At 39.1% G+C, this 26,091-nt stretch overlaps 1 protein-coding gene across 3 annotated transcripts in view; it reads right to left on the reverse strand.

Moving 5' to 3' along the window:
- MLH1 (mutL homolog 1) overlaps window positions 1-26,091 on the reverse strand; it is a 45,510-nt gene that overhangs the window by 1,238 nt on the left and 18,181 nt on the right. For 2 of the 3 annotated variants that reach the window (XM_081283480.1, XM_081283479.1), the window contains exons 10-18: window positions 24,777-24,870; window positions 22,468-22,621; window positions 16,409-16,785; window positions 14,440-14,588; window positions 8,574-8,682; window positions 4,549-4,612; window positions 2,007-2,171; window positions 1,397-1,489; window positions 1,005-1,118 (exon numbers count right to left, since the gene is read on the reverse strand). In XM_081283480.1, the coding sequence (XP_081139606.1) occupies window positions 1,005-1,118; window positions 1,397-1,489; window positions 2,007-2,171; window positions 4,549-4,612; window positions 8,574-8,682; window positions 14,440-14,588; window positions 16,409-16,785; window positions 22,468-22,621; window positions 24,777-24,870 (1,319 nt within the window). Of the gene's footprint in view, window positions 1-1,004; window positions 1,119-1,396; window positions 1,490-1,611; window positions 2,172-4,548; window positions 4,613-8,573; window positions 8,683-14,439; window positions 14,589-16,408; window positions 16,786-22,467; window positions 22,622-24,776; window positions 24,871-26,091 lie in introns of those variants that run through there. The other variant, XR_014020751.1, reaches the window with a different exon arrangement.

Here is a 26,091-nt window from a genome sequence, read left to right on the forward strand (position 1 = left end):
TGGAATCTCTGTGTCCACTCAGGAAGGAATGTGTTGATTATTGCAGGATCTAACATAATGTCTGATCCTTACTGGTGTCTGGATGGCAACATTTGAAGTATCTAACTCACCTTCAAATTTGGGGGTCTGAAAGTAGCTGTTTTTCCAAAACCTCCACAGATAAGAAATGAAAAAAAAAATGGTAATTTTGCTTTATTGTTCCTATGAGAAAATGTCCGTTATCATCTGTAGTTCCTTTCCTTGAGGTACATATTCCCAATCAAATAAGATAACTCTCAGCACTGTATGGTAAGTGTGCTGCCTTGCCTTTTCCACCAGAGTGAGAAATTCCCACGGCTTTAGCCAGAAAGACCCGGGAATGAATCTCCTACACCTATAAGGCACTGGGGATCCCTGAGTAGGCCAACTGTCCTGCAGCTTTCTGACCTGTGAAGCACGCAGACCACTTCATCTCAGGGTGACCATGAACTCACTAAGATGGCTATGCAGTAAAATGGCTATCCTTTAATTTGTGTACTACTTCCACTCCTCTGACCCCTACTACCCCTGAAATACTTGCTGATTGAAAGGGATTATTATCTGACTGGTTGTTATTTGTGTCAGATTGACCTATAAGTGGAATTCCAGAGTCTTATTTCCTGGCTGTGCAGCAGCAGACATGGCAGAAATAAAGGGTGACCAGGGAGACATCCAGAATCTGAGGACTTGGGCTGACAATGGGACTCAGGGACCCACCAGCCTCGGACACTCTGTCTCAATGTGATGGCTTGTACTTCTACAGTGGACAGTTTCTGAGATCATTCTAGAGGTCTAAGTTCTAGAGCAGCAGAAGGAAAAAAAAAAAAAGCTCGTAAATAAAGCTGACCACTATGTTTGATAAATGAGAACATACCCTGTTAGATATATGAGAACTCAAGATTTTATAGATGGGCAAGTTTCATCTCTTAAAGGTTGTATAAGGGCCCGTCCCTGTCCTGGAGTGCTAGTGTGTTAGGCCACAGTACCTGTTGGCCTGAGAGGGTCGACTCCTCCGATATGTACTGCTTCCGAATGGAATAAAACATAGCACATTCTTTACTTAAGCTTTCGAAACATTCCTTTTCTTCATCCCAATTCACCTGGTTGAAAGAATTCAAAAACTTAGGTACATGCTTTAAACAATTTCATTTGTAAATGGGGATAATGAACTACTTATAGCTAAAAAATGAAATGTGACTCTTAGGCATTGAAATAGTTGATAAGTATGGCTGGGGACAAATATTGGTGTGGCTGATGGAATCTTCATGCTGTTCTACCCTTGTCATCTTGACAGTTCCAAACGAAGGTGCGGTCACATGCCCCGTTTACCCAGAATCCATGCATGTACCCATATGCTTAGTACCTGCTTATCACTCACCTCTGTAGCTAATCGAAGGATGAAGATAGGCAATCCCTCCAAGGGGGGCACATAATTGTCAATTAGAAGGGGTAATCCAATCAGGTTCCCTTCCTGCTTGTGGGAAAAAGGACAGAAAAGGGGACAAGATTTAACAAATTTATTTAAACAAAGTATAAACAAATTTCATTAGTGCTTCCCCAGTTCTCATCCTCAAAGGTTTCTGGTTACTTGACTGGACTGGGCATGGGAGGAAGATCCAAGCAGTTAAAAAGCTTTTGGTCCCAGTGTACAGCAAAACAACCTTTTATTTGGCTCTGCTCACTAATTAACACATCAAGACAGAAACTCCCTAAGATTAAGAGGTAAGAGAAAGAAACAGAAGCAAGTGGCATAATCTCATGTATTGAAGCCTGCAGAGTGTGGAATTCAGCTCTTCCTTCTGTCTGGATCCTTAACCATGAGAACAGGAATGGCATAAACAGTTGTATATGCAAGAAATGCAAACAGGGAACAGAGAAGATTTCATTTCTGTCACATGCTGCTTCTGAGGGGGAGCCCAGACTTCTCATCTTGATCTAGGAATCTGACAAATATGGCAGGGGCTGTATACAACAAATGGCCATCATACCATATCAATTTCCAGAGAGAAATAGTCTGCAAGCATCTCAGCCTTCTTCTTCAGAAACTCAACAATATATTCTGCAAGTCCTTCTTTGGGGCCATCTTCCTCCGTCCAGCCACTCTCAGGACTGTCTAAGGCAAGCATGGCAAGGTCAAAGAGTGGTGCTGGCTCCTAGGAAGGAGTGAGAACATCAAGTGGCAAGCATTAAAAGGACATCAAATTACAAAGCCCAAATTCCCACCAAACCACTGCCAGAAGAGCAGGTGAGATACCACAAATGTTAACATTCCCCATTTCCCTCCAAGGAAGTGCCTGAAGAGTCCACACAAAACCTCTTTCCTCTTTGTCAATGGGTGTTTCAACAGACAGGCTGTGACAGACAAGAGGCCTGCTGAACAGCAGGAGGGCTGAGGCTACCAGCAGGTACTTTTCTTTTATGTAGCTCTAGGGATTCAACTAACACAGTTCTAGAAAACTACTAGGCAGATCATTTCTTTACACTGATTCACCCATAACCAAATCAGGGAGGAGGGAGAATAAATCAAATTGAGCAACATTTCAGGTAAATCATCTATCTGGTGAGGAAGAGGATGGCAATCTATGGTCAAAAAGGAGATACATAAAGCTATTCTCCATTTTTTCCCTTCTGTTGTCGTTAGTATTACTTTGCTGTTATTTTTTCATAATAATAGGATTAAAAAAAGGATGTAACAACTTTAAACACTTTAGTACCCAATAACAGTGCTTTAAATTATTTAAAGGAAAAAACTAAGATAACTGCAAAGAGAAATAGATAAATTTGTATTTATAGCTTGAAGTTTCAATGCCTATTTCTCAATAACTAATAGAAAAAATAGAAGATTAGCAAGGATATTGAAGACTTAAGCATAAATATCAGTTTGATACATCTGATATTATAGAACGAACTCAACAATATCAGAAGACTAATTCTGTTAAGTACAAACAGGATATTTACCAACAAAGACCATATTCTGGGCCATGACACAAATCTCAATAAATGTATAAGAATTCACATGTGTTCTCTGACCAAACGGAATTCAGTTAAAAATCAGTAACAAATCTCTGAAAAATCCCTAAGAGATTAGAAACTACATGACACAATTCTAAGGTCAAAGAACAAATAAAAAAGAAAATTAGAAAGTATTCTGTTCTGAATGAAATACAATATCAAAATTTGTGATAATGCAGTTTTTAGGGAAAATTTATAGTATTTTACATCTATAGCAGAGAAGAAAGCTCTCAACTTAGTGACCTCAGCTTCTACCTTAAGGAATATAATATAGAAGACAAAACAAAATAAGCAGGAAAAAAAAATAAAGGTCAGAGCACATATCAATGAAATAGAAAACAAAAAGCAAGAGAAACAGGGATAAAGCCAAAGTTAGTTCTTATGATATGATCAATAAATCAACAAACCTTTAAGTAGATTAATCAAGCTAAAAAAGAAGACAAATTACCAATATTAGGATTGAGAGTAGTTATATCACTACAGATCTATAGATATTAAAAGAATAAGTAATATTACGAACAACTTTAGGCCAATACATTTGAAAAAAACAGGTTAAAGGAACAAATTTCTTGGAAGAAACAAAATGCCCAATGTTACCCAAGGAGAAACAGGTAATTTGAATAGCTCCTTATCCAGTAAAGAAATTAAGTTTATAGTTTAAAATTTTCTCATAAACGAATTTCCAGGCCCAGATGAAATTACCCATGAATCCTATCAAACATTAAGGAAGAAACTCTATAAAAACCCTTTCAGAAAATAGAAAATGAGAGGATATTTATCAAAGGAGAGGATAGTATGGGACCAGCACACCCTGATACCCAAACCATAGATAACAGTACTTCTACTCAACTTTGTTCTGGACGTTCTAGCCAGTGCCATCAGTCAAGAGAAAGAGAAAAGGCATCCAGATTGGATAGGAAGGAAACTTCTTAGTCTTTGATGACATGATCACTTATGTATAAAATCTGATAGATTTGAATTGCCATTTATCACAGCATTAAAAATATGAAATATTAAGGGATTAATTTAACAGAATATTTTCTCCCCAAGTTAAACTATATATTTAACATACCCTAATCAAAATCTCAGCAGGCTTTTTCATAGAGTATGTCAAATGAAAAAGGAAGCTACCTGGATGGGTAGTATGGTTTTAACTCTGAATTAAAATTAGGTACTGAAAAAATCTTGGAAGAATTGGACTAAAATTAACTGTTGGGGTTGTGTTTTGACGAGTTTTATAAAATATTTATTTTCATCTCTTTCCAAGCTTTCTTAAATAGATATGTATTAATTTCTATTATAATAAGCATTTGTTCAAGTTGGCCACTAAATGACTATTTGGCTAAAAAACATCTTAAGGCAATTAGATACTTCCTACATAGCAAATAATATAATACATAAACTATCCTATGCATATTTAGAAAAATTTAATATACTACAAAGAAGATATTTGTGTAGAGCTCCTATTTTCAGAAATGACCAGCTGTTTAAGTTCCAGAAATGAGTATATAAACTTACCGATAACTTCAGAACACCAAAATTGGCAAAATCATAAATGAGTATCTGGTAGAACAATTCTTCACTGAAAACAAAAATGAAGTAATTTTAATGAAGAGCTGAATCCATGCTTGTGGGCTGAACAGCGGGCACAAAATGGGAGAAGTAACCTCTGAAACATGGACAGAGATGGTTCTGCCTGGCTGTGGAATCTGGTTTACTGTCTAACAAGATTTCTTCTTCCTTCAAAGAGCTGGGAGTGCCAACATTTGTTCCTACCAAGGCATTGGGTAGCCAGCCTCCACAGGCAGAGATTAATTTAACAGAATATTTTCTATGTCCAGCTTACTGTCTGGCTTGCTATCACCCATGCTGTTCCCAGCCCTAGGGTGCTATAAAAGATTTCTGACGTCCTGTAGTGAAATTTAAGTTTTTTGTTTGCCTTTCCCACTTAACAAAGAATCCTATAACAACTTTTGACAACTCAACATTAAAAATTACATAGGAAAAAATTACATGGAATGTATAGGCAAGACAGGGAATCTTCCTAAGTAATCGAAAGAGGATATAAGGCAGAATTATACTACACTGATATATGGCTTAAGATGGTGCACTAGCTGGCAACAATCCAAGAGCAGCTGTTAAATATAGAACATAATGAATTATTTACAGAAACAAAGACTTGGAATAAATGTCACATTTATATGATACTTTCTAGTTCTTTTTTGTGCTTTTATTCGTGCACTATAGTTATACATAACTGGGTTTTTTGACATAAACATACATGCATGGAATTTAATTTACTCTGTTTCAGTTTCCAGTGTTCCCCCTTTCCTTCCCTTCACCTCCCCTGAATTCTCTTTCCTCTACTGGACTTCCTTCCACTCATTTATTTATTTTTAATTGGTGCTTTATAGATATACATAAAGGTGGAATTCGCTGTGATATATTTATACATGTACACCGCATAATCTTGTCAAAATTGCCCTGTATTTCCTCCCCTTTCCTTTCCTTCCTCCTCCATCTCCTTCCACTCCACTGGTCTTCCCTATATCTTTATAATATCCAATCCCCGCCTCCCATTTTTTTTCCCCTTCTTTTGCCCTAGCTTCCATATGATCCAACCCTTGATTTTCTGTTTTTCTTGATTTTCTTCTTATTTCACTTGGCAAGATGTTTCCAGTTCTCTTTACCAGCAAATGCTATAATTGTGAATTTCATACTATAAATACTGATGTGCCTGTATTTTGATAGTATGCTGATTTTAATTCTTTTGTTATATTGTATTGATGCGTCTAGTCTTAAGGAAGCACCTATTGCTTTCCAGAATGGTTATACTAATTAACAGTCCCAGCAAAAATGTATGAATGTACCTTTCCCCCACATCCTAATATTTATTATTATTTGTATTCCTGAAGACTGCCATTCTCACTGGACTGAGATGAAATCTCAGTGTAGTTTTGATTTCCATTTCCCCAATTGCTAGCAATTGTTGAACATTTTTTAAATATTTTTTGGCCATTTATACTACTTCTTTTGAGAAATTTCTTTTGCCCATTTATTTACTATGTTATTTTGTTTTGTTTTGCTAGTTCTTTTGCCCATTTATTGATTGGATTATTTATTTGTTTATTTTTTGGATGTTAAGCTTTTTGAGTTTTTTATGTATTCTGAACATTAATCACCTGTCAGAGGAGTAGCTAGCAAAGATTTTTTTTCCATTCTGTAGGACCTCTCTTCACATTCTTAGTTGTTCAAAACTTTTTAATTTGATGTTGTCCCGTTTTATTTCTTGAGTTTTGGGGGTCTCAGTAAGGAAATTGGTGTTGACCCTATGTTTTCTTCCAGTAGTTGCAAAGTTTCTGGTCATCTTTGATCCCTTGATTTGAATTTTTGCAGGGTAAGAGAGAGGGCTGTATAGCTTCATTCCTCTGCATGTGGATATCCAGTTTTTCCATCAACATTTTTTTTTTTTTTATTATGCTCTTTTTTTGGGCTGGGGCTGTAGCTCAGCAACAGAGCACTTGCCTCACATGCATGAGGCACTGGGTTCGATTCTCAGCACCACATAAAAATCAACAAATAAAATAAAGGCATTCTATCCATCTACAACTACAAAAAATTTTTTTTAAAAAAGGCTCTTTTCTCCAGCATATGCTTTTGGCACTTTTGTCAAGAATCAGATACCTGCATCTCTATAGGTTTGTCTCTCTCTCCTATTCTACTCCATTGGTCTTCATGTCTACTTTGATGCCAATATCATGCTGTTTTGGTGACTATAGATCTGCCCTTTACAGTTCTTAAAACAACTAAACTTTGGAGATCTTGCTGAAAGACTTCATTATCAGTCAAAGCAGACAAAGAATCCTCTAGACCTGCATTATAGTGGGGAAAATGAGGTATCAAGTGAGTAACTAATGTGTCCCATGTCACTTAATAAAGTGACAAAGGAAGGAGGTGAATCTAGATATTAGACTGAACCCAGTTCTCTCCTTGTGACTTTTATCTTCTCACTGGAAGCCATTCACATTTATTAATACAATCATCCAAAATGTTTAGGACCAGAAGTATTTTGAACTTTTTCTAAATTTTGGAATGTTTGCGTATACATAATGAGATATCTTGGGGATGATCCAAGTCTAAACACAAAATCCATTTATGTTTTACACCTTATACATATATCCTGAAAGTAATCTTATACAATATTTTTAAGAATTTTGTGCATGAAACAAAGTTTCACAGTGCAGAATTTTCCACTTGTGATATTATGCTGGCACTCAAAAAGTGTCAGACTTTGGAGAATTTTAGCTTTGGATTAAGGATGCTCAAACTGTAGCTGCAATTCTGGAACTGGCCTGGATTTCTATCTGTGACTTGAAAGAACCTGAATGCAACTGTGATTTGAAGCCTTGAAAGTTATGTACTTAGATATGCCACAAAGGAAAGAGCAAGCAAAGTAGAATTACCAACAAATTAGTAAATGGCAGCTCACTATACAAACCCAAAGGTTCTCAAAAAAGTCAATGGAACTGGAAAAGAGCTGCACCAAAAAGGTTTCCAAGCCTAGGAAGGAGTTCTAAATATCTGAGCTATGGAGGCAATGGTATGTTTCTGGACTGGGGCAGTTACTCAGTAAAAGATGGAAAACAAGATTTTATGTCATGTGCCAACTCTAAGCAATGTATACTGGCTGTTGCACTTAACAAGGCTGAGAACCACTTGAAGCCACACAGCAGGTTTTGGAAAGGGGTAGTTTGACAGTTAGTGAATGGTGTTTAATATATGTAAGGTAGCAGCAGCATCCCATATCTATTACCTATTTGAGAACATATTTAGCAATGGTTCTAGACAACAGCTCATTGACCAAAGTCCCAGGAAACCATCAATAGAAATGTTGCTAGGCAAATGGCCCTGTTGAGGTCCATCTTTCTGTGCTGATCAATAACCCCTGGCTTTTTTGGCGGTTACAGTATGCCTTTGGTACATCTCCAAAGCCAGATGGCATAAGATCTTCTTGCCTCCCCCACAGTACCCTGTTGCACACAATAATACCAGATTCTCTACTAGCACCAATTCCTCAACATCTGGTTCACAGCCTACAACATTGAACTAACTCAGTTCAACACTGAGCACTAAGCCCATTGTGAGGACTAGGCTTCTCGGGTTATTTTCCTCACAAAAAAATCCTTCAAGTTAAATAGTAATATCCTAATTTACAGATGAGACATAGTTTAGGAAAGTAACTGGCTCATAGAATGGGAAATGGTTAAACATGGATTTGGAATCATAATTGCTGACTCCCAAACCTTTCCAACCACCTCAAACAGCCCTCCCCAGCTTTACACCCTGGACCATTCATCTAGTGGCTCTACTTTTTAATTTTTTTAAATATGTTTTTAGTTATACATGGACACAATATCTTTATATATTTTTATGTGATGCTAAGGATTGAACCCAGGGCCTCACATGTGCGAGGCATGCGCTCTGCCACTGAGCCACAACCCCACCCAAGTGGCTCTACTTTTTATATATGCTCATTAACTTACCTAAGTTTGGTGGTATTGAGGAGGTATAACTTGGTCTGATGCTGTGCCAGGGCCCACTGAGGGTTTACGCAGCCCACGAAAGAGTGGTTATGTAGCATCTCTCGGAGAGCTGGAAAACAAAAAAGAGAAATGTAAAACAGGTAAGTAATGAAATCCTACCAACACTTCTTCATACTCCAAGGTAACAAGAACCAGCACTAAACACACCAAACAGATAAACATGCCATGACTGAACCTCCTGCTGAAAACACACACACATGAGGAATTTCTAGACTCATCTTTTAAAATGCAATGAGGGGGCTGGGGTTGTGGCTCAGTGGTAGAGTGCTTGCCTACCATGTGCGAGGCACTGGGTTTGATTCTCAGCACTGCATATGAATAAGTAAAGATCTATCAACAACTAATAAAAATATTTTTAAAATGTAATGAGTAATTGCTAAAAGATTAAGGAATACTCAAGGTTTAATCAAAGACAAAGCAGGAACCCAGAGAAAGAATGAGAGCTCTGAAGTCAGTTTTATACAAAGATATTAGATGAACCTCAGGAATCACAAACTTAGAGTGAGAAAGGAGAACAAAAGTCTAAGAATGGTTTGAAATGGGAATTCTAATAGGAAACCACTGCAGTACACACAAGATTGAGATGAAACGAGTGTTCTTAAAAAGAAGTTCCTGGATAAGCCCTAAACTGAAGGTATTTTCACATAACTGATTACTATCTAGAATATATATATAAAGAACTACTAAAATCAGAAAAGATAAAAAACCCAACAGAAAAATGGGCATAAAACTTGGAGAGGCACTTAGCATTAGAGGAAATACATTTAACTGAGCTTTACTAGTCACCAATGAAATGCAAATAAAAACCACCATCAGATTACTGTTTCATGATTACCAAACTGGTAAAAAGTCTGACAGCATCAAATATTGGAGAGAATACTCCTTGGGTACAAATATACTTCTGTACATTGTTGATGAGAGTATAAAGGAAAATTAGAAAATAGTTTGTCATTTTATGACCCAGCAGAAACTCTTATAAGTAAACGCCCTAGAGCAGAGCTTCCCAATCAGTGTGCCAAGCCACTGATCAACTCATGGGTGGGAAGCTGGGTAAGATTTGAGCAGCCAGGAACTGAAGCCATATGAATCTTTCAAATGTCCTTCCATAGAACAAATGAATGCATATTCATGAGGTAGAATCCATTATACAGAAAAAGTAAACCAGAGCTGTATGTAACAAATGGATGAATTTTAGGAACATAATATGCCTGTGTATGTTCACATAAAGCTTGCAAAACTGAATAGTTTTTTAAGGAATACAAACATAGGTGGTAAAAATATAATAAAATGAAAGGAAATAACTGCACAATTTGGGACAACAGTTATTTCTAAGGGTATTTGTTTCTCTGTAGATGCTACATTATTTTGTAATATGATTTTGGATATGCTTGTGTGTGTGTGTGTGTGTGTGTGTGTGTATTATTATTATCTTGGCAGTGCTGAGATAGAGCATAGGGCCTAGTGCATGCTGGGCAAGCATTCCACCACTGAGATACACCCCTAAGGCCTTTTTAAATTTTGAGTCAAGCTCTTACTAAGTTGCCCAGGCTGGCCTCAAACTTTAAATTCTCCCGCCTCAGTCTCCCAAACAGTTGAGATTATAGGTGTGTGCCAATCTTCCCAGTCCACGAGTTATTATTTTTAATGAAAGACATCAATCTCCACCAAAAAGGAAGAAGGGAGAAAACAGGGCAAAGATCTAGGCTCAGCAACAGGCCTATATGTTGTATTTTTACTATATTTTTTCTTTAAGCTTGGCCATCACAAGAAAATTTTCATAGTGTTATATAAGTTCTGTGATGACCCCTCCACCCCGAAAAAAACAGACATTCATTTTTAGAATAAGTGTTTCCCTCTGTTCCCACTGAAAACTCAATGTCTCTACAGGATGTTCTGCGTGGGTGGAGAATGATTATTTTAAAAGCTGGAGAACATCAAATAATCTTGAATAATGAGGCACTGGAGGAAAGAGAAAGCAGTGTAATCTACTAAAAATGGGTCAGAGATTTTTCTGTGCAGAATATTCATGGCCTGCTCTGCTGCACCCATAGCTGCTGACACGTAGCCCCACCAGCAGGGCAGGGAAGGGCAGCATGTGTTTACCATGCACAGGGCTCTGCTTCCCTGGGCCTCTTCCCAGCTTGTCACAGCATCTCTAGGTCATTCCTATTCTAAACTCCTCACAACCCTAGAAGTTCACCAGTGTTATTTCCCTGCTATTTTGCAAAGAGCAAAATGGGACAAAACCCTTCCGGGCTTTAAAGCCAAACTGCATGCACATCTGATTCACAACTGAAGCCAGCAAGTAAAACCAAGCCTAAGGAAGGGCCCAGGAGCAAGCACCAGAAGAAAGGAACCAGTTCTTTAGTTTCTGATGTCCATCTGCAGGTGAAGGCTAGTGCCCTGCTGCTGCCTTCTAGAGCCCTGTGTGCCAGGACCTCTGCTATTGCCTGAGATGATCAACTGGCCTACCTGGCCCTCTGGGGAGCTCTGACTGTGAATTCCTGCTGAACCGCCCTTCTCTCTACCACAGAATTTCTTTCATTCTATAGCAATGGTAGCTAATTATTTACTAAACAATCCCCACACAATACCATGGTATTCTAGAAGGCAGTGTTCGTGGCCTATTCATCTCATCCTCTACCTCTGAGCTTGGCACAAAGAATTTTATAGAGAAGATACACGACAAATGCTTGCTGGACTGATTTCATATACCAAAAGAGACTGTCAACTGTGACAAACCATGTTAAGAGTATATATATTTAGACCTGAGTGTATTCACAAGGACCAAGAAAATAAAATTGTGGTTGTCTGGGGGCAAAACAAAACAAAACCCCAAACCAAAAACAAACAGCTATGACATTCATTATCCCCATTTAATTAGATAAAAATTATGGGACTAGCAATAAATCCAATCATTACTAATCCCTAATGTCATGAAACACCTGACTGGATACTGGGCCTTCCAAAATTAACCTCATTTGTTAACTGAACATGTGCTCACCACAGATGGGTAAACCCACCAGGCTTAAGAAACTTAGTCTGAGTGTTCAACTTGGATACCTCTCTAGAGCAGATCCTAGGTCTTCACCTCCCAGCTGTTCCTCTCAACCACTTGACCTCTCCTATAGCAAGTATCTCCTGAGTCTACATGCCAGGCACCATGCCGGGCAACATGAATGAGACAGTGATCTTGACACTGACAACACACTGATGAAACAGCCAACTGGAGTTCAGAAGGCTGTCTTGAGAAAAGCAGCTCTTATCTCTTCAAACAGGATCATAAGGTCAATGACCCTCAGAGAAATCCTGGTGCAGCATTCCACTCAAAGACAGCCAGTTTTCCCCCGTGGGTATAAATGAGATGCCTGGAACAGTGCCTTGGAGCTTCCAAAGTATGCACACAGTATCTCAAGTATTCGCAACAGCCCAGTAAGGCCTGTCATAGTGGCACATTTTTACAGAGCAGCACAACCAAGCCCTAATAGCTGAGTGAATCTCTGCTTGGCCAATGAAAGGTGTAGCTGGCAGGCGCTTCATAAGAGTTCTAGCTTTGCTCACCCCACTTCCCATATTACAGCTACTCCTGCTGTGAGACCCTACATGCTACAGACCTCCCATGTCTGAAAATACTGGATTTGCCCTATGGTGTCAGAATCACAGGGTGTGCTTGTCCTTCACAAGCCAATAACCTGGTTTTGCAATTAAATACTGGGTGAGACTTCCTGGGTAACTGCCAAGACAAGCAACAACCCACCATCTATAAGTACCTAGGCCTTTTTTCCCCTCAAGACAGGTGCCCACAGTGGTGCCCTGGATGGCCTAGAACTCCTAGACTCAAGCAATCCTCCTGCCTCAGCCCTCAAGTAGCTGGGATTATAGGCATACACCGTCACACCTGACTCTCAGATAGTTTTGGATCATTGGGCTGTTCCAACTAGTTTATCCTCTTCCTCTTCCATTTCTTTGTCATTAAAACAGGAGCCGAGTGTGGTGGCGCACACCTGTGATCCCAGTGGCTCAGGAAGCTGAGACAGGAGGATGGTGAGTTCAAAACCAGCCTCAGCAAAAGCAAGGCACTAAGCAACTCAGTGAGACCCTGTCTCTAAATAAAATACAAAAATAGGGCTGGGGATGCAGCTCAGTGGTAGAGTGCCCATGAGTTCAATCCCCAGTACCTACTGCCAAAAAACAGGAGATGACAGTACCTGCTCTGCCTCCCTCATAAAAGTATTTGAGAATTAAATGAGATGATGTGTGTGTATAATTTTATACCATGTAGATTTATCGTCTTGGCTTCAGCAAGACTCCAAACCTGACCATGCTTGAGACAGGGTGGTATTATATTGCACTGAAGCAGTCTGACACTATTAAAACATTTATTGAAATGATCTTTAATAGTCTTTGCACGAGGGAGACAAACTCAGTAAATTCCAAGTCTGAGAGACTCTGTCAACTAAGACTTTTGTGAAGAGGACTGTTAAATAAATCAAGTAACAAGTCGCATTACGTTACTAAAAATTGTTTTAAGAGCTCCCAGCTTGAAAGCTAATAACAGGGGAAAGAGCAACTGGAGCAAATCTTCATGGAAATAACAATTAGAATCCAAATGGCAATTGTTTCCATACAATTGGCAAAAAGTCAGTCATAGGAAGTTTTTACCCTGCCCAAGTGTAGAGACACCCTATGTATCTCTTCCTACATGTAAACAAAGGTCCAGAGTGCTAAGAAAAGAGAATGAACAGGGAAAGGCAAGTTGAGGCCTTCCTAAATTAGATCAGCTAAGTGGTGACTAAGCCTAGGAAAACCTTAAGAGGCAGCTGAGTCACAGCAACTGTTTCAAAAGGTTAAGGATTAGTGGGAAAGTACCGACTTGCTCCTTAGCTATTCATTCCTTTTAAAAATTAATCCAGATGTTCATATTTTAAAATATATTGAAAAATAGTATTGAAATTTATTTAAATAAAGAATATATAATAGATGAAAAATGAAAAGGTCATGGTTAAATTTTATGCAGATGCAAGTGCAGAGTTGCCACCTGGAATACTGCTCAATAAAGCCTGTACTTGGGGTGTTCTTGCCTCAGATGGTGGGGTCAGGATGGTGTGAAGGCCAGTTTGCTGTTACTCACTCCAATCCCTGGATCAGCCCCCACTTTTAATTCCTACAACCATTAAGTTAGTTTTGAAGTAATAGGGACCAAGATGGAGTTCTATACTTTGGTATTCTCAAAAGCTATTTCTGAGGAAGATGATAATAGTTTATTACTTTCTCTTCAAGTTATAAAAATATCTACTGACTCCTTATTCTATAATAAGTATTTTATTTATATTTAATCTCTAATCAGCACAATGATCTTCCAGGGTAAAATTAATCTCACTTTATAGATGAGGAAAAACCAAGGCATAGAAAGGTCAAGTCCCAAGTATGAGGTCACATGGTAGAAGTGGTTGTGCCAGGAACCTCCAAAGCCTGTGAACTTTCAGCAACAGCATATCCCATTCAGGCTACAGGATAAGAATTTTGCTGACTGTCAAACTGCTTTTAACTAAAAACAGTAACAAAAACAAACTAGAAATTGCTGAAATGACTGCTCTACTCTGACTCCTGTGGTTTAATGAGATAACCGATTAATTCTAATTAAAACAAACCAACTATTTACCCCCTTCTCTTCTTCTGAAAAGTGTCTTTAAGGGAGGGAAGAGAGGTTTGCCCAGTACATGCAGTGGGTACCCTGACAGCATATATGCTTTCTGCATTTCTCAAACCTATTAATGTTAGCAGGCAGATTTCAGCACTTACGTACTCTCATGTCCCCGCTCATTAATTTCTTCCTGCAGACTCAAAACACTAGTGAGGTTAATGATCCTTCTCCGGGGCATACAGGCTGCGGTCATTTCCTTCCGGGAATCACTTTCTATCATTTCCACATCGGAGTCTTCCCGATGTCTTTTTCTGCAATGAAAAAAGGAAACAGGTCATTGCTTTTCCTTTTAATTTTTGGACTTAGCCAAGTTTTTCATGTTGCATTTTGGAAAAGAGCAGCTTCTACACAGCCGCAGAGAGATCCCTACTGGTGGTAGGCCTTTCCAAGATGTCTACTCTCTAGTACACTCCTTATCTGACAATCCTTAGATCCTAGCAGCAGGTTATGTAACCAGGGTTTGGAATCTAGCTTGGCCCATAAAGCCATAGGGTTCTGAGCAAGTGAACTGATCTTGTCAAACCTGATTCATTCATTCCTCCATATACCCATCCATCTATCTGACACTGTTATATACTAATTACAAACAGCAACAAACATAGCAGACACGGTACCTGCTCTCCTGATGCTTACTTTCCAGTAGGAGAGTCAAAAGACAATAGAAAAAATAAAAAGATTGTTTTTAGTAGCAATAAATGCTAGGAAGAAAATAAAACAAGGAAACATACTAAAATGATGGGAAGGTGAGAGGAAAGGAAGCTTTAGTCTAAATGAACAAAGAAGGCCTCTGGCAAGAGGGGACATTTGAAATGAGACCTGAGTGGCAAGAAGTCAGTGCCTTCTAGGTTAAGGGAACAGGAAGTGCAACCAGAGGGTGAGAAGCTCAGTCAATTCAGATTAGCCACATGAGCCATGTGGCTAAAGCAGCATGAGGAAGAGGGAAAGTGGAGGTTTAAAGGGAAGGCAGGCAGGGATTTAGGTTTTAGCCCAATGCAATGGGAAGCCACCGAGAGGTTTTTGGCAGAGAAATGATGCAATGACTTTTGCTTTAACTGTTCTGTGGTAAATATTACTTAGTTCCTCCAAAATAAAATGCAATACTTCCTTTGCAGGGTTTAGGGCATTAAATGAGACAATGTATACAAAATATCTGACACACAATAAATGTTTGATACATACCAGCATCTTTCAATATTGTCTAGAAAAAAATCCTTAGAAACTGTCATGATAGGATGTCTCAGAAATAAGTAAACTGGAATTAAGTAATTTGTCCAAGTCGAAGTGGACATTTAGTGCTAGGGCTTTTGGTAGTCAGCCACCATGTAAATGTGCAGTATGGGGCAAATGACTTTATCTGAGCTCCAGGTTCAGCATGCATACATATTAAATAAAGAATACTGGGGCTGGGGTTGTGGCTCAGTGGTAGAGCACTTGCCCAGCATGTGTGAGGCACTGGGTTCAATTCTCAGCACTGAATATAAGTAAATAAAACAAAGGTTCATTGACAATTTAAAAAAAAAAAAAAAAAAGGAATACCCACCTCACAGATTTCAGTGAGGTACAGTTTTTAGAGAATATGCATAGTGTACACAGGAAATGCTCAAACAAAATGAGTCTAGTATTATTCTAGTATCATTCCTGTCCCTTTTTCCTAGCTCTCTTTTACCACTCACTCATATACTTCAGGAGTTTTGTGAACTGGATTTAGAAAGTGGGCTTCTTCTAAACAGAATGATAGCAACTTTGTAGGATAGAAGAGCTATTTTAGGCTTCTGTCTTTAGCAACCTCTGGTGTTGAAGCTTTATCATAATGCTTTACTAAAAACAAAGGATACACCTGCTTTTTTTCTGATGTGTTTTTAACTAATACTTGGAAACCATAGATGTTTATCGTACCTCAGAGAACACATGGTCAAAGACAGACGGTGGACATAGTCACAGCACTGCCACAGTGGAGGGAGAGGACAAGTCAAGCAAAAGAAAATGCAAGTGGTTCATGAAAACCCAAACTTAGAAGATAGTTTTATTAAAGAACAAAGAGGTAAGCTTCACTTTCCTCAAAAAGCCATACCTGGGGTTGTTTGGGCTGGGACTGGGTGCTCTCTTCTCTGCTGTTTCTGAAGCCTCCTTAGTTGCATCCTCCTCCAAGCTCTGATTTTTGGCTGCCACCTCAGCAGGAGATGGAAGTTCAATCATCTCCTCATCTTGCTGCCTGGCCTCACCACTAGAACCATCTGTCCTATCCCCTGGGATAGTGGCCTGGGGCTGACTGGACAGGGCCTTGCTCATGGGCTGCAGAAAGGCATCAAGTTTCTGTTCCCGGGAATCTGTTCGGACCATTTGGTAAGCATAGACCTTGTCACCACTTCCAGAAGTAGATGAGGAGGTCACACCTGTTGTGGATTTAACCACCTCCCCAGAAGGACCTGGAAGTCCTGGTAGCAAAGTCTGTATCAAAAAAGAAGACAGTAGAAAGACTCAGAATATAAATTATAGAAGCCCATGGGCCAAAATGGAGCAGTCTTAGAGAAAGAAGTTAGAACTAGATATGATTAGCATTACACAATTATTATTATAAGCAATTTTGACCAAAATTCAATAAAATAGGTTTACAACTATAAAATTCAAGAATTCAACAGTCTGTATAATATTAAAATTAACTTAAAATACCACTGTAAAGTTTTCATATTTTTATCCTTTCTTTGCTATTATTTTGTTTTTCTGTTGAAGTGAATATATACAACATGAAATTTACCATTTTAACTATGTTTAAATGAGAGTTAAGTGGCATTAAGCACATTCACACTGTGTGCAGCCATCTCCACCATCTACCTCCAGAACTTTTTTATCCTCCCAAAATGAAACTCTCTATGTGTTTAACAGTAACTTCCCATTCCTTCCTCCTCCTAGCCTATTTTGATTTTATTTGACTTAATTATTTTTTACAGTGCGGGGGGATGAACCCATGGCCTTAAGCTCTCTATATCCCCACCCCTATTTTTAAATATACATATTTCCTAGCTCTGCACACTTAAAAGGCCAAAAAGTAATGGCTTCCCAGAAGCCATGAGGACCCCAGATCCCATATTATGGTCCCTAAATACCAATCCCCAATAAAATGAACTACAGCTCCTCAGAGAAATGTAGCCATTTCTAATCCAGGGTTTAGGCTGGGAAAGCACAGAATATGCCTAAAACATCCTGCCTAATGGAACTGGGTCAAAAAGAGAGGGCACCAGCTAGAAGGGGCTTCCAGTGGATTAAGATAGGATCATTCAAACTTCAATAAGAAAAATAATTATAATTGATTAAAATAGGTTGTTTTGTTAATAGCTATGACAAAATACAGAGAGAGAGAGAGAGAGAGAGAGAGTGGGGAGGGAGAAGAAGGAAAGAGGGTAAGAAAGGAGGAAAGGAAAAAAACGTTAAGCACCACTGGAAAATGCCAGGATATCAACTAATTCCTTTGAAAATTCATATAGTTAAAGGAACAGAGTTCAGCATTTGGCCTTACTTTCTAGTATGAACTATATTTCAGGATAACCAAACAGCTTTAACAAATGAGACAACATTCTTTTGTATAAAAGAATTATAATCAATTGATAGAGGAAAAAAAACAGATAAAACCAAAAATATCATAATCTTTAATTTAATAAAATAACTGGTTCAGGTAGTGGTCATCAAATGGTGAAACCACTGAGCTAGGTGTTGATGGACAATTTGACAAAAGGGAATCAGGTGACAAGACCTCACTGATGAACCTACCACCAAAATGACACAACTAGTCACTCTGCGCCTCCTACTGGGACATGATAGGAAGCACAGGGTACCACCTATCCAGAGTCCTTGCCAAAGTGCTTTCCACTCCCCATTGCAGGAGGATGTGTGAAAAACTCCTCAGTCTGGGGCAAAAATGAGTCCCCTACTTTTCCTACCCCAGGAAACCCCACTAAACTCATTGAGTATCACTGCTGATACCTTACTTTATGTCTTCCTTAGAATATGGATGAGTCAAAAGGGCCACTAAGCAGATTCTATTGGTGTCTTGGAGTCCATTGTTCAAAGGCAGGAGTAGATTGGCAGGGGATGGATCTGAGACAACCACCTGGGTTATGGGCCCAGCACACTCCTATGCCAGTACTGCTCTAGGTAGAGGATTCTCTCATTCATCTTCAAGTTTCACAACATGTTCACGCTCCCTGAGCTGCTTCCTGCTGGAACTCCTCACTCCTGTTCTGCATCCCTACAACACAGTCTGACTGATTTCATGTGTCTCCTCATCACCAAAAAGAGGAAAATGGACAAACATGAATGAAGCCCACAGACAGCATCTTTGAATAAAGAGCTGCTCTGACAAAATGAGTGGGGGTTAGGTGGCTATCATTTGTGAAACTGTGACCCTAGGTCATGATCCAAGGTTGTTTTGAAAATTAGACTAGTGAACTCAACAATGACATAAATGTATTTAATGCTACTTAACTGTACATTCAAATAATCATTTGTGTGTGTGTGTGTGTGTGTGTGTGTGTGTGTGTGTGTGTGATATATATCTCTTTTACCACAATTTAAAAGAAAACCGCATGCCACCTCCTTGACTGGAGTAAGGAAGTTTCTGACTTTATTAGAGTGGACTATTGGCAGTCTGGAAAACTAAGGTTTAGCAATTTGGAATATTTTCTTCTTTCAGGGGATCAAAAATGTGCATGAGTGCTGGGATGAGTCTCAGTGGTAGAATGTTTGCCTAGCTATGTGTGAGGCACTAGGTTTGATCCCCAGCACTGCAAAAAGTAAAATAAAGTGAATAAAAATTATTAAAAAGAAGAATTCTTGCCACAAAAAAATTTGACTCTGAATATAATCATGCCTCTAGATCTAATTTAAGATTCAAAGAAAATATGGAGGATCAGAACAAGTTAAGTGACACTAAGAAGAAGCAATCAGACTATCCAAACTGTGCATTCTTCTATAGGAAACCTATACAACAAGCCAATGGAACAACAATGAAAAAGAAAACTTTTCTAGTTTCAAAGAGAATTAAACAAAAATAACCAAATACTATGAATGGAACTTGACTGGATACAGATTTGAACAAAGCTGCTATAAAAATATTTTGGACAACTGGGACATTTGAATACAGATTGATAATTAAATGATATTGCTATTAATTTTATTAAGTGTAAAATTACATTTTCTTATGTGATCACATAAGAAAAAAATTTTAGATGCAGAAAGAGGTACTAGGGGAGACATGTCTGGATTGTACTTTAAAATACTCCTTTCCCCATCCCTAAGCAAGACAGGGATAGATAAAACTAATAGGGCAAAATGTTGATAGTTGTAGAACCTGAGTGACAGGTACATAGATATTGGCTGTACTGATTACTTTCTATTTTTAGAAATATTCATAATAGTTGGGTACATGGTAAATGCCTATAATCCCAGTGATGCGGGAGACTAAGGCAGGAGGATCAAATTTGAGGCAAGCTAGGGCAGCTCAGAGAGGTCCTATTTCAAAATAAAAAATTCTAGGGCTCTATCTCAGTGCCTCAAAATAATAATAATAATAATAAAATTACATAAAGTAGCAATTCTGTTCAAAAAAGTACAACATACCCAATCAATAAATGGGCTAAGGAACTGAACAGACATCTTACAGAAGAAGTAATACAATCGATCGCTGGGTGTGGTGGTACATGCCTATAATCCCAGTGGCTCAGGAGGCTAAGGCAGGAGGATCAAGAGTTCAAAATCAGCCTCAGCAAAAGCAAGGCACTAAGCAACTCAGTGAAACCCTGTCTCTAAATAAAATACAAAATAGGACTGTGGATGTAGTTTAGTGGTTGAGTGCCTCTGAGTTCAATCCCCGGTACCCGCCCCCCCAAAAAAAGAAAAAAAAGACAATCAGTCAACAAATCAACAACCAAGAAACATATGAAAAATTGTTCATTATCTCTAGCAATTAGAGAAATGCAAATCAAAACTGCTCTAATATTCCATCTCACTCCAATCAGAACGGCAATTATTAAGAATACAAGTAATAATAACTGTTGGTGAAGATGTGGGGAAAAAAACACTCGTTCATTGCTAGGACTGCAAATTTGTATAACCACTCTGGAAAGCAATATAGAGATTCCTCAGAAAACTCAGAATGGAACCACCATTTGACCCAGCTATCTCACTCCTCGGTTTTTACCCAAAGGACTTAAAATCAGCATACTACAGTGACACAGCCACATCAATGTTTATAGCAGCTCAATTCACAATAGCTAAATTGTGGAACCAACTAGATGTCCTTCAACAGATGAATGGATAAAGAAATTGTGGCATATATACACAATGCAATATTACTTAGCTTGAAAGGAGAATGAAATTATGGCACTTGCAGATAAACAGATGGAATTAGAGAAAATTATGCTAAGTGAAACAAGCCGATCCCAAAAAACCAAAGGCCAAATGTTTTCTCTGATAAGTGGATGCTGATCCATAGTGTAGGGATATGTAGGGAAGAATGAAGGAACTTTGGATTGGGCAGAGGGGAGTGAGGGGAGGGATGGGGCTGTGCGGATGGGAAAGAAGGTAGAATTAGAGACTTTATTACCCTATATACATGTATGAGTACGCTACTTTGTACATGGACTCTCTGCACCATGTAGAGCCAGAGAAATGAGAAGTTGTGCTCCATTTATGTATAATGTCTCAAAATGCATTCTACTGTCATGTATAACTAATTCGAACAAATTAAAAAAATGAAAAAAAGTACAACCTTTCTTGTAGGACAATTAAAGCCACTATAATGTATTTACTTCATTTGCTTTTGCAGCATTCAAAGGTGGGTTTGGGGAAGCAAAAGTTAACAAAACCACTTTGCAGGTAGGAATTTTAAAGTCTAAAAAAATGGAATACTTTATGCAATATGACATAATTGTAACAAATCTGCAAGAGGGCCCAGGGTTCCTGATTCCCAAACCAAATGGCTTTACTGCAAACCAGGGACTTTGATTTCCTGGCCCTGGGTGGTGGGGCACAAGGCACAAGCAGGGGAGCAGGAAGATGGCATTTCTACAGCTGAAGAGTTAGAGGTCAGTTAGAGGTCAGCTGCTGTTGATGAAGAGGAAGGTATTCTGATCACCCTATAGACCAGGGAGGACTCTGGATTGGACCTCATGTTCCATGACAGCAAGGAGTCTATAAGGTCAGTGTTACTGCATCATCAGAGTAAGGCTCTCTGATGTAGAAATACACTTTCTTTCTGAAGACATACTGGGTCAGGACTCTATAGAATGAATGTTCTTATGGGAAGCAATCATCCACTGAGTAATTTTTAAAGCTTTTTTGAAACTTGCTCTCACAAAAGTCTGTTTGCAGAATACAGTGTAATACAATAGAGAAAATATTTCCATTTTAATTTCAGTGTCTGTTGTGTTTATAATGAACACATCCTTGCCATGAATAAGAAGGCTGCCCAGAATCACATCATTTCAGAAATGGGAGGGGACACTAAAGAATATATTGTCCAAATTGCTTATTTTACAGATAGGAAAACTGAGGCTCCAAAGAAAGAAAGTAACTTAGAATTGAACCTGTATAATTCTAACAAGACACATAGTGCCAGCCCCTAGACCAAACATCTTCTGTTCACTGTTAACCTACTGCTTGTAACTGTCCTTAGATATACAGGTGACCAGTTCCATCATTACTGAGGGAGACCAGGAGGCAAGACTAGGCAATGGCTGGTAACTTAGGTCTGTATAATATTAAAGTTCTTTCCACTCTACCTACTGCCTCCTGGGGCCCAAGCCCTCCATTCAGCCCTGCATGAGTAGAATTGGTCTCTTCCTGAGCATCTGAAGGGCAAAAGAATGCACTGAAGGAGCTACCTGTTCCATTTTCAGATAGCTCATTTTCCTAGGAAGTCCAAGGTCCCAGACAGAGGCAGATGAAGAAGATAACTCAGTCCTATTAACAGCTTCACAATTAGACCCAAAGAAAGAAATGCTGCTAAAAGAAACCTATCAAAGTTATACTTACAAAGAAAGTTCTAAGGCACAAGGCAAAAATTTGGGCTCTCATGTCTGACAGGGCACTCTACCAGGTGACAAAAGCACAAAGGTGGAAAAGAAACACCCTCACCTGGGTAAAGTACATCCTGGAGGAATTCGAGCCCAGGAGCTTGCCCTCAATGTGCTGCTGCACCCGCTCCAAAATGCTCTCTTCGTGGAGGAAGTGGACTTCGTGCTTTGTAGGGTGCACATTGACATCCACATTCTGGGGACTGATTTCCAAACTGCCAGGAAAAAAAGAGGACAATTACCACAGATTGTGGAGGGTGGGTGGAATCCACACATGGTGTACATGGTGACTAGATGACTTGGGAAGCCAAATAGCAGTGGTTAAAATCTCAAGATCAAGTGAGTGGTCAAATGTTGGTTTTACTACTGAAGAGCTGTATAGCTTTAGATAAGTTACAATATATTTCTTTGCCCCTTGTTTCTTTATTTGCAAAGTAGACATAACAGCATTTCTTATGTCACAGGTTTGTGGTCAGAATTAAATTCATGTAAAGCACTTTGCATACTCAACATATTTAAAATACGTTAGCTATTATCAATATCATTCTAGAATTAGAAGAATTTTTTATTATGTGACCTCAAGAAAGTCACTTAATTTCTCTGGATGTTTTCTCATTTGTAACAATAAGGTTACCAGGAATCTGTCCCCTACTTATTTTTCAGTATTATGTGAGGATCAAAACTAGAACAGATGCAAGGGAACTTTCCATCAGTAAAATGTAACAAAAGAATCAGTTCAGAGACTGTGTCAGCTATCAATTTATTGTCTGTGCTCCAAGTCCATCATCTTTCATTACTTGTTCTATGATAATGAAGCTTTACAATGTGAAATTTTGTCAGTAGAGGGCACCAGAGGGACAAAGGAGGAGGAAGGGTTTCTCTGCCAGGTTAGGGTGCATTTGTGAGTCTCCATACTCAAGCAGCATGTAGCCCCTTCCTGTAGGCAGCTGTCACTAGAGCCTCTCAGAGTGGCAGGGGAATGCCTTATTGACTTTTCCATCATGCAGTGAATCACTTCCATTCTCTTCAACAAGATCAGCACCTCAACCTCCAGTGTTGGGGGAGGGTATGCAGAAGGGACTCTATCTTAGCCCTTGGTGGAATGGCTGCTCCCTGTCACTTCATCTCTTACTACCTGATCTCCCTTTACTCTAATCCTGTTTGTAATTCTTTTTTTAAACTTCCCATGTTCTAATTGTTGTGTGGTTTCTATCTCCTGTTTAGACATGGACAGATATGGAGATAGAAGAAGGTGATAACTGGACCAATTTATCACCTAGCAAGGGAATACAAAAGGGAATCAATATTCTACATTTAGTTTAAAAATTAGCTTTGGCCATGATTCCCACCCCTTCCCACTTCAATCAAAACTAGAACGAAGAGAAAATTACTTTCTTTCTAACACAATTTCTGCTCAGAGTGAAAAGGTTTCAGACCTAAGATGTTTCAGAATGAACCGTACCCTGTACAAATATGGCCCTATTGTTTTTTTTTTTTTTTTTGGGGGGGAGCGGGGGGTTGCACCCGCAATCAGGGACTGAACTCAGGGGCATTTGACCACTGAGCCACATCCCCAGCCCTATTTTGTATTTTATTTAGAGATAGGGTCTCAATGAGTTGCTTAGTGCCTTGCTTTTGCTAAGGCTGATTCTGAACTCTCAATCCTCTTGCCTCAACCTCCTGAGCTGCTGGGAGGGCCCTGTTCTTAAGAGAGCAGTCTTCTGTAATGTTGTGATAAAAATGCCAAGGCTGTGAAATAAACAAGCTAATAGTAGAGCAAGAAACAATGAAAACAGATTCTCCATACTATAATTTTATCTAGGGTAGGGCGCTTCACATTTATTCTGTATTTCAAACATCTACCACAGGATTTGGTCTGTATAAATGCCAGTGCTAAATTATTTATAATCATTAAAATTATTTAAATGAACTTAAATAATTATTTAAGTGGCTAAATTATTTAAGTGAACAATCAACAATGGACATGCCAAGACAAGAACCTCCATAGAGCAGAAGACACTGATGGAAGGAAAACTGTAGCTGTTTCAATTTTTCAGACTGACCTCAGCAGAAGGAATATTCAGAGTTTCTTGAGCACATTGTCTATTCTGCCTACAAGCTATCCAATCCTCCTGAAGGGGAAAGACATGTTATTCACTTTCCTGCCACCAACATAGCAGTGGCTCTCGGTGAGATTCTGCTAAGTTAGTAAATACATAAGGGAAAACTGTGCCTTTTCTCTATGAGAAGGGACAGAGCATCCTTCCGCCAGCCATGATAGGATTCACTGATTGGGCAATTGGCAAGCCTACATCTTTCTCGGAATTTCTGTTCCTGTGAGACTTGAGTGAGGAGTTTGGTGCTACATACCTGAGGTACAGGAATGGGTGTGTGTTTTTGGGCAAATATGCTGCATATACCGTTTCTATGGCTTTCCTTAAGGAAGTTGATTCTACCAGACGATCTAAAAAAGAAAAGGAAAGCAACATGCTTGAAACTGTCTTTATAGGGAGGTCACAGGTGTGCACTCCCACCAAGCCATGAAATTTTCCCAGGAAGAATACCTCCAGAGCAAGAGCCATATCGGATTCCTGTGGAGAAAGGCCCCTATACCTGTCATCACCTCCCAGCACCACATTATGGGCATGGGACTTGCTCTTTTCATCCAAAAGCAGAAGAGATGAGAGGCAATAAATTATGTTTCTCCACCTCCCTTGCCTTCAATCAGCCCATGTGGATTAACTAGCTGTGTCCTTGTTGGGCCCAGCAACAAATATGACCTTAGCTCTCAGATTTTCATTGGGCAAAAACATACTGGCTACCTATCATATGTGCAAGTACTGGGAGAAACTATGCTAGTGAATGACTAATCCAACCCCAAATGGTCAGCATTATCTTTCAGAGGTGTGTGCTACGTGGTGTGTGAGAGCAGCTAACTCTCTCAGGGGGTTCCAACAGTGGGGTTTCCATACCAAGTAATGAAAGATAAAAATAAGTTTTCTAGAATTTAAGGCAGTACAAATGTCTGACTGCATGTTTAATGTAATTCAGAAAATGATGCAGGATTGGAGTTGGGTATATAACAAGACTAGGAGAAAGAAGACTAAAATCAGAGGAAAGGTCTGTTTTCAGAAAACAGCTCTTTCTTCTGAGGCAGATTTTAGAAAACTTGCTGATGATCTGTTGTCCCAACTGTAGCCAAGGATGTTGCACATCTTTGTATTTCCAACAAGAAGTAAAACCATAATTTTTACCAATGAGGAGACTATTGTTTGTGTGCTCACCATATCCAAAGCCTCTGCAATAATGAGCTTGTACTCTTTAATACATGCCCTGATCATACAGGCCTGAAGCTGGAATGGGAACCTGACAAAAAGGACAGCTGGATCCCTTTTGCTGAAATTTCTAAACTTGAGACTAGCCAAGTTGTCTTTGTCTCTGCCACCTAGGTGAGCCTGCATAGTGTATAACTGTAAGAATCTGACCTTTCTTTGCTACCAAGAACCTGGCATCATGAAAGGGTTTGCTATAATACAGAGACTATGGTGAGCAGCTCCAGCAGAAACAGACACATGCCAGCCAGATGGTACTTACCCTGATTTCTGCTTGTCTATTCTGGAGCCAACAAGTGTGTTATAAAGCAGTTCTTCTTCATAGTTAGAAAAAAACCCAATGAAAATCATTT

This window comes from Spermophilus citellus, assembly GCF_964194105.1.
Source record: "Spermophilus citellus genome assembly, chromosome: 3".
Lineage (NCBI taxonomy): Eukaryota > Metazoa > Chordata > Mammalia > Rodentia > Sciuridae > Spermophilus > Spermophilus citellus.